General features: G+C 45.0%; 1 protein-coding gene across 6 annotated transcripts in view; it reads right to left on the bottom strand.

Annotated features, from left to right (window-relative positions):
* Nucleotides 1–15,106, bottom strand: part of LOC128424082 (sodium channel protein type 5 subunit alpha-like) — a 207,287-nt gene that overhangs the window by 95,809 nt on the left and 96,372 nt on the right. For all 6 annotated transcript variants that reach the window (XR_008332921.1, XM_053409898.1, XM_053409897.1 and 3 more), the window contains one exon: nt 13,486–13,842. Coding sequence is in view for 5 of the 6 variants with exons in the window: in XM_053409898.1 (XP_053265873.1) it covers nt 13,486–13,842 (357 nt within the window). In the remaining variant the exon portion in view is untranslated. The remainder of the gene's footprint in view (nt 1–13,485; nt 13,843–15,106) is intronic.

Raw genomic sequence — 15,106 nt, 5'->3', positions numbered from 1 at the left:
TACCAGACTTAATGGTGGACACCGTAACTCATAGCGCAGTCCACATCAAGGTTGTAAGTTGTGAGTGATTAGTAAGTCAAATACAACAAAACAACAACTCAATCATAATCATGGATGTTGCTCATGAACTCTCAGAGGACTACATTTTAACCAGAGATTATGATGCTAATTTCTTGTTGGGCTGTGGACTACAACAGTGGTCTTCAACATTTTCAGATGCAGGGGCCACCTTTAAACCCAAAACATACATTAGGAGATCCATTATTTAACTTTTTACCACATATGGTAAAAAGCATGCATTTCTCCTAAGATACACATTTTTGCATTCAATCTCACTGATATTCATGTACTACTAGTGAAAAACTGCACATTTCCCCATTAGTATGTGCATTTTTATCCATGTTTCCCTCTAATATGCATGTGTCTGTACACTTTTCTAGCTGGACAACTGCATTGCAAAATTCGGAGAAACGCAAATTTCAAAGGATAGCTGAGTTTTAGTTTGCATATCTTTGGGGGGGGGGATGTGACTCAAATAAAACACAAACCAAGTAAATTCCTCCCCTATCCCCGCAACATAGCCCTGCAAATGTCTTAACCAAGCTGCTTAAATGCAACTATCTTAAAGCAATGCAATCACTGCTTTTCGCTTGAAGATAGCGTAGGGCTAAGAAGAAACAGTGGGCAGCCACTCTCAAGAGAGGAAACTGGTTTATTTTTCATTGTGATATGTATCTGAGCTCTGCTTTAGGGGATAGCTAACATTAAACCCCACTGCTTTGGTTCATGCTGTGTTACCTCCAGAACATAGTGTCCTCTTTCTCATAATGCTATTTGGAAATCAATAACAAATTCCTTCACTTTGTAAACATTTTATAAATGCAGAGAAGCATGGACCACAGCCATCTCCAGCCCCAATAAGGAGATGGCTCTCTCGGTCCTCCACTTCAGAGAATCTCTGGATTCCATAGCAAGGTTTTCCCCTGCCTATTTTGGAAATGACGGACGTGGGGTTAGGCTACAAAACTGGGGACAGAAGCAAAAGGCCAAGACTTGAATTTAAATGGGCACTGTGGCTGTACAACTTTTGAGAACTGAAGTCAAAACAATGAAACACTGATATGACCTCAAAGAATGGGAAGCGAGCAAGCGTAGACTTCATGATCAGGACAGCTGATGGTCAATATGCAGCATGGCAGGCTTCTGAATTACATGTGCAAATCAATTTGTCAGCATGTGACAGCAGCCACATCCCTGGAATGGCTTCAATGGGCCGCCAAACCAGGTAAGGTAGCCAATGGGTCTCAAACCCTTGGTGAGTTAGAGACTTTGCCTGCATGTGAAGACAGGCTCTGGCAGATTGAGCAGATGAGACCAATACAGTGGTACCTCGGGTTAAGTACTTAATTCGTTCCGGAGGTCCCTTCTTAACCTGAAACTGTTCTTAACCTGAAGCACCACTTTAGCTAATGGGGCCTCCCGCTGCCGCCGTGCCACTTGAACATGATTTCTATTCTCATCCTGAAGCAAAGTTCTTAACCTGAGGTACTATTTCTGGGTTAGCGGAGTCTGTAACCTGAAGCGTCTGTAACCTGAGGTACCACTGTAGTGGATCCAGTGGTCAAGAAGGCGGTTTCTGCGCATGCTGTACTGGGAAGTAAAAGGGCTGATGGGGTTCATTAACCTGGGATGGGAGCCCATGTAGGAGAAGGAAAACTTTGACCCTTGCAGGACATCTTTGGGAGAAGAAAAGGCCAAGGATTAAACCATACACAAATCCGGAAGCAAAGTTTCAAAGATGGTTGGATGGTGCCTTGTACACCTCCTTCTAGCAACTCCTGCAGCCAAGCTGGTGCCAAACATATTGCTCTGCTTTAGCTTGGACCACATCAGCAAAGCCTAGAGGGAAGTCTTGTCATCTGGGCAGCCCAGAACCTCCATACACACTGCCCAGGGAGGTCACCTTGGTGCAGCAGAGACAGTGGTTTGACTTCACCCCGAGGCTCGTCCATTGTCTCTTGAGACAGATGGCTGCCAAACGACAACCCCCCAAAGTGAAGAAACCTTCAAACATGTAGCCCTCCTTTGTTTGTGGATTAAGGTGGCACAATCTAGAAAAGAGCTTTTCCACTTGATTCTTACGAAGTATAAACTTATGGAGTATAAGCTTGTCCAAAGTGTTTTATAAAGCAACGCAGAAATAGTAGTGGATGTGCTACTTGGGTCACTGTTCTTCGATCCACAACCAATGTCCCATAGCAGTTAGAACAGCCTTCCCCAACTGGACGCCCTCCAGGTGTCTTGAACTACAAGTCCTATCAGCCCCTGCCAGCTGCATCGCACATGCCTGTTGTACATACAGTGGTACCTCAAGTTAAGTACTTAATTCGTTCTGGAGGTCCGTTCTTAACCTGAAACTGTTCTTAACCTGAAGCACCACTTTAGCTAATGGGGCCTCCTGCTGCCGCTGCGCCGCCGGAGCACGATTTCTGTTCTCATCCTGAAGCAAAGTTCTTAAACTGAAGCACTATTTCTGGGTTAGCGGAGTCTGTAACCTGAAGCGTATGTAATCCGAGGTACCACTGTATTACTGAGGCAATATATATGCCAATATTCAGCAAGCAAGTAAATGGAAAGTATTTTTATTACATTACTACTGAAACAGATTTTATTTCACCTGGAAATAAATAAATCTAAATAAGAATGCCAGCCACAGCGAGGATTTTTTTTTTTCTAATTAAACACATTCGACTTGGGAATTCTTTGAGAATGAAAGGAGAGAGGAAAGGGCTCGCTTTTAATTTTGTATCCATCTGGTTTTCAGAAACTTTCCCCTTCACTTTCTCCCAGTTGGGCTTTACGGCTGTTCTAATTTGATGTCATTCGTACTGACAAGAAATAGATTGGTGCCAGTGTGATCCTGTGGATAGAAAGTTGTGCTCCGACATATAAGGTCCCGGGTTTGTATCTTTCCTCTGCTGCAAAGCTGTTCTAGACACAGAAATCAATTGATACAGTCCTCTTGCAGAACTGTAGCACCTCAGAATGCACAGAGGGTCTCACTTGATGAAAAGACCCTTCAACGTTAAGATCTTCCTAGGTACAGAAAGAGAGCAAGGAGACTTTGGAATAGGATGCTTTCGGAGGAACAGACTCCCCTATCCACCCTGAGCTGCAAAAATCCCTCACGATAAATTTAATGCATCCACAACTATTTGAAAGCATTCTCTGACAATTCAAGGGCAGCCATCTCCCTCAGCTTCAGTTCCTCAACCCAGTTCATTACAGTGGTACCTCAGGTTAAGAACTTAATTCGTTCCGGAGGTCCGTTCTTAACCTGAAACTGTTCTTAACCTGAGGTACCACTTTAGCTAATGGGGCCTCCCTTCTGCTGCCGCGCCGCTGCCATCGATTTCATTCTCATCCTGAAGCAAAGTTCTTAACCTGAGGTACTATTTCTGGGTTAGCGGAGTCTGTAACCTGAATTGTCTGTAACCTGAAGTGTCTGTAACCTGAGGGACCAATGCATACTTTCAACTGTAAAGGTAAAGGTAAAGGGACCCCTGACCATTAGGTCCAGATGTGACCGATTCTGGGGTTGTGGCGCTCATCTCGCTTTATTGGCCAAGGGAGCCAGCGTAAAGCTTCCGGGTCACGTGGCCAGCATGACTAAGCCACTTCTGGTGAACCAGAGCAACGCACGGAAACGCTGTTTACCTTCTCGCCGGAGCGGTACCTATTTATCTACTTGCACTTTGATGTGCTTTCGAACTGCTAGGTTGGCAGGAGCAGGGACTGAGCAACGGTAGCTCACCCCATCACGGAGATTCGAACCACCGACCTTATGATCGGCAAGTCCTAGGCTCTGTGGTTTAACTCACAGCGCCACCCGTGTCCCTTATACTTTTAACTGTAGTAGCCTGCTTAATACTGCTGTTATAAAAACGAAGTAAGGCTTCCGAAAAGGTTTGTAAATTGCTGTGGCAACTTTCTAAAATAATTTTATCCCTCTTCCTGAATCTCTTTACTTGACAGAAGCAGAAGAGGGACCACCAGAAAGCTAAGGGAAGGGGAGATAATAGTCATGGAGAACCTGTGGCCTTTCACCTGGGAAGAAGAATACTCCCTCTTCCTCAAAAAAGCAGCACAGAAAAGGATCTTTCAATGCAGAGTTGAGGGCTGGTGTGGCGTCAGCAGCCTATGGATCCATCCAACTGTGACATTTCAAAGAATACAGATACAGCGATAGGGAAAATTGGAACTGTCAAGCTATAGTCCCAGTTGTACACCTTTTTAAAGGCACAGGAACCCTGTCACAAAAAGAGGGACAACCCTAGAGGACGCAACTACAAAATGGAAGAAAGCAAGCAAAAGGTGTCAGCAGATAAGAAGAAATAGCAACTCAAGCTCTGCTGTAGCCCATCTTTAAAAGTCAGCTGCTACAACACACAGTCCTGCCATTTGGTGGGCAATTCGCTACTAACCCCCATCCTGCCCTCTTTCAACCTACTAAACTCTAAATTTTGTAGATTGCTTTGTAAAATTGTTTCATCATCTCTTAGGCCTATTCCCGCAGGGCAATGTACATCCCACCCCACATTTTATCTTCATAACAACTGTGTGAGGCAGGTAAAGTTGAGAGGCAATTAGCGGTCAAAGGATAAGGTAAGCTTTCAGCTGACTGGGGGGAATTGAAATCGAGATCTCCATGGTCTAAGTGCAACTTACAAAACCACTGACTCTCTCTAAAACATTCTTTTTTCTAAAAAAGGAATTTGGAAGGAACTGGGGATGGGGAGCTTTAAAACCGAACCTTAACACAGCACTAGCTAGCATCTTCGCAAGCAGAACAGAAGCAAACAAGCTTACAAATGGGATGACAATTGTTTTGAGTCTCTTGTGCTCGCTTGTGTCCCAGAATGTGCTTATTCATCTGCTAGAGCTTCCTCTCCTTGGCTAAGCAGGAAGTGTCTGGAGATGAATTCACTTTGCTTAATGAGGTGTCCAAGGTGATGTAATATACTCCGACTTTTCTCTCCTTATCTCAGACGTTGCCTTGGGCTTCCTGGCTGCTTCCCAACTTTCTTTCTAAGGCGCTTTCCTAGAGCTATGGCTGTGTGCGTGTGTTGTTCTGCAATCATGCCGGGATAAGCTGAAGCACTGGAACTGGGGCCCAATATTCAGCATCACAAGAACCTGTGCTTTTCATTCTATAAATCTAAGCAAGCCTCTAGTCCTTAAGAAAGTAAAGATAAGTTTGACCGTGCATGAGCCTGCAGCCTAGCAAAGCCGTATAAAACTCTGGAGGTTTCACTTTGTGGAAAGAGGATTACTTCTTCACCCAGTGCATGCTTAATGTATGGGACTCATGGCCACAAGCTTTGGCAATGACCACTGGCTTTGATGGCTTTAAAAGGGGGACTGGGTGCAGCCATGAACATAGCAATTGCTCCTAGAATTTATCTACACATCCTCATCTCACTGCTTCCCAGCACAGAAAACCACTCTTTAGCACTCAATCAGAGCAAACAGCAATTGGGTTTTCCACAAATTGCCATTTGCTCCCACTTAGTGGGGTTTCCCTGGGAAAGGTGCAGGGCAAGGGGGAAACCGTTCGGACCTGTGCTTTCTAAGGGACGAGCGGGAGTGTGGACAAGCCCTTGGTCACAGTAGGTAAAGGGACAGCTAAAATCCTTTCTATAAATAGATATAATTCATCTGCAAAGTATACACATTTGCAAAAAATTTCTGCTCTAATTCTGTCTTGTCTGTCTAAAAAGGAAAAAGCCCCCCCTTACCTTCCTAACATCCCGTCATGCTCTAGCGTGACCAAGAGAAACAAGATATCGCGTGGGTCCATGCAGATCAAATCAGGATTGAGTCTCAATGTGTAGCAGGCTGCTAGAGGGGAGGTTTGTTGACTCTCACCCCAAAATATTCATTTACTTTCTCTCATATAAATGAATGGTTCCTGCTCAATTTTATAGGGGGAAATTGCTCTGCTGCATTTCAGGATATGTTCTGCACACCTTTCAAAGGCCCAGGAGCCTCTATCTTCTTTTGCATCTTGTCACCCTAGAATTAGCAGTCCTCATATCAAGGTTAACCCCTTGGGACAATATATTTGGAATAGAAGGGAAGCCCTTCGTTTACAAAGCCTTTGCCATTTCCCCTTTCACATAACACAGAATATTGTTCACAGGCACCGGAGGAATATGCAGTCAAGACTCAAGAGCAGAATCCACACGGGTCAAATGCTGGTGCAGCTTTTGCCCCGGAAGCAAGCGATTAATACTGTATTTTGAAAAGAGTGTAACAAGGTCAAGCAATTACAGCCCTGCGATAGAAGAACAGAAAGGAGACTGTGTGCTTTCACTCTCTAAACTTTAATGGGGGTCAGGGCGACCCAGGTAGCAACCCAACACATGGTGGAGGGTGAGGAATAAAGATTTCCCAAACATTGTACTTCAGCGTTTCTCAATTATGAACTGAAATGTGCATGTCCAGCATCAGAAGGAAGACACATCTTGGCCTGCAATTTAAAATCTGAATTATGAGACCAGTGTAAACTACACTGCATACTTCGCATAACTGATTCATCTTTGCTATTTTACATAATATAAATTAAAAGACGCCTGCTCCTTGGGAGAAAGGCGATGGCAAACCTAGACAGCATCTTAGAAAGCAGAGACATCACCTTGCCAACAAAGGTCCGTATAGTTAAAGCTATGGTTTTCCCAGTAGTGATGTATGGAAGTGAGAGCTGGACCATAAAGACGGCTGATCGCCGAAGAATGGATGCTTTTGAATTATGGTGCTGGAGGAGACTCTTGAGAGCCCCATGGACTGCAAGAAGATCAAACCTATCCATTCTTAAAGAAATCAGCCCTGAGTGCTCACTGGAAGGACAGATCCTGAAGCTGAGGCTCCAATACTTTGGCCACCTCATGAGAAGAGAAGACTCCCCGGAAAAGACCATGATGCTGGGAAAGATTGAGGGCACAAGGAAAAGGGGGCAACAGAGGACGAGATGGTTGGACAGTGTTCTCGAAGCTATCAGCATGAGCTTGACCAAACTGCAGGAGGCAGTGGAAGACAGGAGTGCCTGGCGTGCTCTGGTCCATGGGGTCACGAAGAGTCGGACACGACTAAACGACTAAACAACAACAACAAAATTGTGGTTTTGCAAGCTATAGGAGGGGCAAGGATGCTGAAGCTTCACCTACAACCACCAAAAATCTTATTCAGCCACCTTTGCAGCCTTGAAATTTCAGCAGGCCATTGCCTATATGCTTTCCAGAATATTTCTGTTATCATGAGTATAAACATCTCCCTATGTGTGTGTGTTTAGGGTGAGATTCTGAAGAAGGCAGAGGCTGCACTGACTACCCCATTCTAATCTTGAACTCCTATGGGATTTTGGGATACCACAGAGGCTGACATGCATTCTCATCCTTGGAATAATTTTGTTGTTTTTTTTCTGGGTTATAACACTGCAAAGTTCAGATGTTTTATTTATCCGAGGGTGAAAGAACTTCCTGCCTCCAACAGCTAATCCCTCTCGTAGTTAACTGTGCTTGTTAAAAAAAAAAATGCTCCTGATCTCTTGAATAAATACACTCTTAACTACTTTGTGTCTGATAAATATTTAGAAGCCAGAGGATATTGTTGATTAAAGAATAACATCCACTTTGGGGAAACCGGTTAGCAGAAATACAATGTTTAAAAACTGCAGCTTTTGCTTTCGCCCCTCTCTCCAAATTATAAGGAAATTAGTATTTTAAAGTTGTTGTTGTTTGCAAAAGGCTTGCTTCCTGTGGGGAAAATATTTATATTTAGATGCTAGCATCAGCTTGGATGGTAATCATATTGCCTTCCTGAAAAGCCTTGCCTACGTGTCTAGATGGGATATAGGAAACTGTTTTCTACTGAGTCAGACTGTTGCGTTTGTCTAGCCCAGTACTGTCTACACTGACAGGAAGTGGCTGCCCAGGGTTTCAGACAGGAAGTCTTTCCCAGTCCTACCTGGAGATGCTAGGAACTGAACCAGGAATCTTCTACATGAAAGCCAGATGCTCGACCACTGAGCTGCAGCCTCAGTGGTTGCGCTATGCATTTTACAAAATTCAACTGGAAGCTTTTTGGTTATGCAAAAAAACAACAACAGAAGACATCTGAAGGCAGCCCTGTTTAGGGAAGTTTTTAATGTTTGAAGTTTTATTCTGGTTTTAATGTTCTGTTGAAAGCTGCCCAGAGTGGGGAAACGCAGCCAGATGGGCGTGGTAGAAATAAATAACAATTGTTGTTGTTGTGTGTGAGTATTCTATTAATGTTTTAATTATTATTTTCTCCTGTGTCTTTAGCTATTCCTATTTTATATGTAAGTGGCCTTGAGTCCCTGGCAGGGGAAAGGCAGAGTATAAATAGAAGAAGAGGAAGAGGAGGAGGAGGAAGAAGAAGAACAACAACAAGTAAATCCTGTCAAATTAAAAGGGACTTATTTCTTGTTCACTATGTGCAGAATTTCAGCCTTAGCATAGTGAAAGTTTTAGTTTTCTCTGTATGAACCTTCCAGGAAAGGGGCCCTCACTGAAACATACCGTGAGGTATTTGAAGACCTGGCATTGATCAATTGCATGATTTATCTACTGACTAGTGAAATTTGAGAGGCTTCTTTCCAAAGACCAGCACTTTGGTTTTCAAACAGTTTGTGGTTAATTGCTCCTCTTTACAGTATTTGCTGAGTTTGGATAACATCCTTTCTGGGCCCACATAGGTATAGGGGAGTAGGATCCACATAATCAGTGAGCTGTACACATGACTCCATCAGAATTCTTTTTGTGCCCTATTTATGTGTACGTCCACTCCTGGGCATTGATAAAACACAGCACAACAAGAATCTTAATGCAGTCGTAAGTACAGCAACTTTATTTGGAGGAGTTTGTTGTTGTTGTTTGTGGAGTTATCATGGTGCACAGGCACCCCAATAAAGAAGGGGTAATGAGAAGAGACATGGAAGGAGACATGAATGAACTGGGAGCTTCAGCAAACTGCTTATGCACAGTTGTGTGTATGAAATTCAGAAATTAAAACTGGAACCTTGGAGTGCATTGCTTCCCCTAGAAAAAGAAGACCCGCTAACCTAATCCCAATATCTGGGTAGAAATTCCAATGCGGAGAATTTTAGAAGCATCTCCTAGCCCCTGATAAAATAGTGTCTCTTAACTACAAGAAATGTAAAAAATGTAACTGCTGGACTCTTGGTTATTTTCACATTAACTGTCACCTGCCAGCAGGAATTTTGTCAGGCTTCAGCAGAGGGTAAGCAGGCCAGACCACTCTATCAGTTCTGCTAAAAGACCAATTCTACTGGGCCTTTCCTTCCTCAGCTGCCACCTGACAGCAGACATTTCGTCAGGCTGCTGCAGGGAGAGAAAAGGACGTACTGTTGTCCAGTGCCACTGGGCAGAAGCCAGGAAAACCAACAACAGGACCAGTGACAGGCAGAGTCAACAAATTCTAGCTTTGTCCCCATCTTCCTCCCTACAGAGTTGTACAGAGATTAAGGAGGAGGAACTGCTATGCAGGACAGCCTCCTAAACTGGTTGCAAGTAAGATGGTAGGCAGGTAGGGGGCTGGCTGAGGACAGACTGAAGTTGGTTGGGCACTGCTTCGTTCGCCCTAAAGAATCAACCTCCACTGAGTGCCTCCTCCACTGGATTTGCTGAGAGATTTGTTGCATTGTGTTCCAGATCTCCCTGAACTGTCGTTCACTGTTTTCCTTTCATGTCTGCTTGTGGTGGCAGCTCTCTGCAAATGACCAGTAAGTTGTCCAACTTATATGCACAATCTAGAACAGTGTTTCCCAACCTTGGGTCTCCAGCTGCTGTTGGACTACAATTCCCATCATCCCTGACCATTGGTCTTGCTAGCAAGGGATGATGGGAGTTGTAGTCCAAAAACAGCTGGAGACCCAAGGTTGGGAAACACTGATCTAGAATTCTGAACACATCCCACAAGCTTCCTAACATGGAGTGTGTGCGTGCACATGCATGCACACACACAAGTGAATGGTCCTTATCCCTCATCTAAAAGAAATGGTTTGGAGTGGCTCTCAGCATTTAAATCAGGGTCTATGGGTACCCCTGTCCCACTAGCACTAATGAACCCATATGGCAATTTAGGCAGAGGAGGAAACCCATCTCTCAGATTTAAGACTGAGGCCTGCTACTTTACAAATCACTTTCCCCATAAATGGTTGTACTGTCCTCTATAGCTCTCTGAGCTAAAAAGTGCCTGGCAAGTCCAGCTAATCTGCGCTTTCCCAGGCTTGTTCTTTTATTTCTTGTGCTCATCTTTGCCAGATCTAGATGCTCAGCCCTCGACATCTCTGAACTCCTGAGCTTATGAAGCAGGGTACCATTCAGCCGTCACAAACTAAAAGCATGTTGCTCCTTTAAGAGGCCTGGAAATGCTTGCTCCATATTTCAGGAGATGGAGGTGGTGATCTGTCTGGAAAGCAGGGTGGTGACGAAACAGGCCCAGAGATAGATGGTGAACGAGAAGACTGAAGAACTAAGATCAGCAGGGTTATAAGACAAGATGGAACCCTATTGGTCCACTGTGTCACCTGACACCTGCTGAGTTGACACCAACAATACCACCTCTTGGTCATCAACAATCCTGATGAATACTAATACTACTACTAATAATAATTTATTTGTACCCTACCCATCTGGCTGGGTCTCCCTAGCCACTCTGGGCGGCTTCCAACAAAGATTAAAAATACATTAAAAAGTCACGCATTAAAAACTTCCCTGAACAGGGCTGCCTTCAGATGTCTTCTAAATGTCAGGTAGTTGTTTATCTCTTTGACATCTGATGAGAGGGCGTTCCACAGGGCAGGCGCCACTACCGAGAAGGCCCTCTGCCTGGTTCCCTGTAGCTTTGCTTCTCGCAATGAGGGAACCGCCAGAAGGCCCTCAGTGCTGGATCTCAGTGTCCGGGCAGAACGATGAGGGAGGAGACAGGCTGGCAGCTCCCTTTCCTGCCATGACAACAGTGCCTGGGCTTTATTTCTGAAGAAGTCCTTGGCTCAAGACCCCTGGGACCATACACTGACACAGCATCCAGATCTTTTATTCTGATGATATCACCAGATAACATGGATAGCTGGCTGCTGGTTGCTCTTCTGTGGCTTTTCTGCAAGGGGGACTCTTGTCCTCTTGGCTGGGATGCCTTCGGGATCTGACCTTCCAGTAAGGTATGAAACCGCGTGAATATCTCTTCAGTGGTGGCACAGAAAATTCCAGGCTCTCTCTCGTGATAAATGTATCAGGTGACCTGATTCATCTACTGTCTTGTTCAGAACTAAAGTGAGCAATGCGGTCACAAGCCCTGCATCCCAGGGTCGAAATTTCAGCATAGCTGTTTAGAGGTCAGAGCTCCTAATGTATTTCTCTCCCTCCCTCTTGGCAGCAAGATTTGTACTGCCAAGCAAGCATGTTAAGAATTTTCAAAATCACACCACAAAACTCCCCTCTGAGTGACAGGTGGCATCACATGGCTCCTTGGTGTCACCTCACATGATGCAACAAGGGTACAATTACATTTTGCTGGCAATCGCCGGGACTCCTGACAGAGTGCCGTTAACGAGACACTCCATCGTTCCTTAATAACTTGCCAAGCCACAGTTTGCTGTATTAACCCCGTGACCTTCATTTCCATCTGAAATGCGCCAAGCCATTTTGCAAGATCTAACTGCAAACATCATTACGCAAGGGTGGATAGTCCCGAAACCGTTTCGGCGCGAGTGTGTGTGGCTCATTCCACCCATTCCCTGATTCTATCAGACCCTTGACAGCATTTGTCAATGACACTCCAAATGCAACGAGATTACAGTTGTGCATCATAACGGCGCTAAAGAGAGCTATGCAGACCCTAATTTGGTGGCCGTGGTCAAGATATTCAATTCCACAGGGATGACTAACACAACCTGATGGGAAACTGGCAGCCTCGCCACAGTACTGCAATGTGCCAGAATGCATTTCAGGAAGTATGAGTTAATGCCAAAGGCTTAGGAATCGCTGACATGCTTTTCCAGCTACAAATGTTAACACCTAGATGATCACCCATATCTTAAATTCAAGCCAATATGAAGATATTCTATACTGGAAGCATTCTACTGAGGCCTGGCTAGCTAGTAGGAGAGCTTTGTAGAAACACAACCAGCTTATAGATCTCAATAGAGCAATACATTTAAAGGCAGGATAAGCAAGGATTGCCATTTGGGTGCCTTCCAAGTTTTTGGACTACAACTCCCATTATCCCTGACCATTGGCCATGCTGGCAGGAGCTGATGGGAGTTGAATTCCAACAACATCTGGAGGGTGCCAGTATAGAGGATTGTAAGATCTCCTTCTCAAACATACAATTACATGTGAGCTGCTTCTCTTTTGCGCTACCCTACATGGCTGTGGGATAGGTGAGTGTGTGAATTCTGCAATGATGTGCATGGGTACAATTGCATGAGAAGCTTGGGTGGTAGCCCACATGGTCCCATCTCTCTCTCTCTCTCTCTCTCTCTCTCTCTCTCTCTCTCTCTCTCACACACACACACACACACACACACACAGATTGCATGAGATACCATTCCAATGAAGCTGTTTCCATGTGGTTGCATGTGTGTATGAAGGCTGGCATTCCAAGTTTTGGGCAAAGACTACAGAAGAAGACAAACATCTCCAAAGCAGGAGCTATAACACACACAGGCAAATGCAATGTCTCAGTCTCAGGCACACAACACAGAGTGACCAATTCAAGAGCACAAGCCTTTGAACCATGGTACCTGAAAGGAGATCTATGGACCCCCAACTCCCTGACATACCACCACATGAAAAGGCAACACAAGAGATGCACTACCACCCTCTGAAGCTAGAACATGACTGTAGTCTTCCAGTTCCTGCCAAGACAAGCTCCTGTGCTACATGTTGAGGATACTGAAAAGAGGCCCCTGAGGGTTTCTGTCTCAGTGCCCCGGTGCACAGAGCGTTTTCTGTGTCCACTGCTATCGCCTCTGCCTTTCCCCGCCTGAGGTGTGTTCCCTGAGGAAAAGTAAGGAAGGAGGCAGCAGTAGCAGCAGCAATGGAGGCTACTCAAGGATCTGTGCTAACACAACTCTAATCTGTTTGCTTCTGACAGGCTATGAGCAGGGCTGAGTTTTGTTCTGATCAACTTTGCACACAGTCGACTGGAGGAGTTCACGTTTGTGAGCTTCTCCGATAGGTTTTCTTGCGACACACACAATGAGTCTGCAATAACACATGTGGAGTACACCTGCTAGCCTAGGTTCCAGGCTCAAAAGCCACAATGTCCTAAACATGAGCCCCGGAGACCCTGAAAACCAGCGGCTGTTGTGAGTGGGGAACCATGGCATGGCGGAGGAGAAACTCTTTCCAAAAGAAGAAAATGCCTTGTCGTACTTACCACCAGGTTGCCAATCACCATGACCAGTAAAAAGACCAGAAGACACAGAGGCTGCCCGGCTACTTTCATACAGTCCCACATGGTCTCGATCCATTCGCCACAGAGGATGCGGAAGATGATGAGGAAGGAATGGAAGAAGTCGTTCATGTGCCAGCGGGGCAACCGATCCGTGGTGCTGATTCTCGTGACGTGCTTGTAGTACAGGTCCCCAAAGAGTTGCATGCCAACCACGGCAAAAATGAAGACGATGATGGCGAGGACAAGAGTGAGGTTCCCCAGAGCACCCACAGAGTTCCCAATGATTTTAATGAGAGTGTTTAAGGTCGGCCAAGACTTTGCGAGCTTGAAGACCCTCAGCTGTAAACCAAAAAAACACAACCCAACAACTGAGAACTTGCAGATAAACATACACACAAGACAATTCTGCGCCTAGACAAGAAAAACACAGGAGGATGCATTCAAAATGGCAAACCACACAAGATTTGACTAGAAACCCACTTGGGTTGGGATCCAGACTGAAACACTTTTGCTGCAGCTCAGCAGCAGAGGATACACTTTGCCTGCAAAAGATCCCAGGTTCATTCCCTGGAGAGTTGATGCCAGTTAATGTAGACAATATTGACCTATATGGCTCAATGTTCTAATTCTCTATAAGGCAGCTTCTGATGTTTCTCACACCCAATACAGAGCAGAGAACCCAATGGGTTACTTCACAAAAGGGATACAATGGGCTGCCTGACTACTTTTGCTGTACCAGTTGGGTTGATTTTGTTGCGATGGAAGGTTTTTAGAGAGGTAGAAATACCCCCCCTCCCCTTACCCAATTAGTCCTAGAGCAGGCATATGCAAACTCCAGCCCTCCAGATATGTGGGACTACAACTCCCATCATCCCTAGCTAACAGGACCCGTGGTTAGGGATGATGGGAATTGTAGTTCCAAACATCTGGAGGGCTGGAGTTTGCCTATGCCTGTGCTAGAGCATCTTCTGTTACAGAAGAGGATTGGGTAAGAGAGAGGGATTCAAGAAGCACAGCAAACTAACACGGGACCATAATCTTAGCTATTTATATGTCACGGCCTGTCTCTGGAGCCCCCAGCATATTTAAAGCAAATAGTAAAAGCTACTGGCTCTTCCTTAACTGTCCCAATTATTCTCCACAGTGTTGATATTTGCTTTGGAAAAAAGCAAACAGGCAAATAAATTATTAATCCTGCCAAGTGCTCCTGTCTTTTAGGTACATTTCAGAACCCTTTTGCCCTATGGCTGCTGCTGCTTTTTGGTGCTATTATCCATCTTCTTCTATGCCTTCAGAAACTTCGGAGTCATTTGCCCACAAACGAGGTCCGGCTGTGGAGGTTCTTGTTTTTTGAGCTTCTGAGACATCATCACACTGGTGTTGTGTGACACCAGCAAAGCCATGTGGGTCACCAACCAAGGCCAGTTGGGTGACATGTCAGTGTGGACAACTGAGGGCAAAGACTGCAAGTGCCACGTAGGAAAATGGAAAAATAGTACTGAGAATAAGCACATCAAAGCAATATGAATATGCTCCTCAGAAAAGTGCAAAAAATAGCCTCCAAAGGAAGGCATGGTGCAATATATATGAACATAGACACCAA

This window comes from Podarcis raffonei, chromosome 12 (assembly GCF_027172205.1).
Source record: "Podarcis raffonei isolate rPodRaf1 chromosome 12, rPodRaf1.pri, whole genome shotgun sequence".
Taxonomy (NCBI): domain Eukaryota; kingdom Metazoa; phylum Chordata; class Lepidosauria; order Squamata; family Lacertidae; genus Podarcis; species Podarcis raffonei.
Note: the sequence above shows the minus strand (reverse complement) of the source record. Positions and strands in the feature narration are given on the sequence as shown.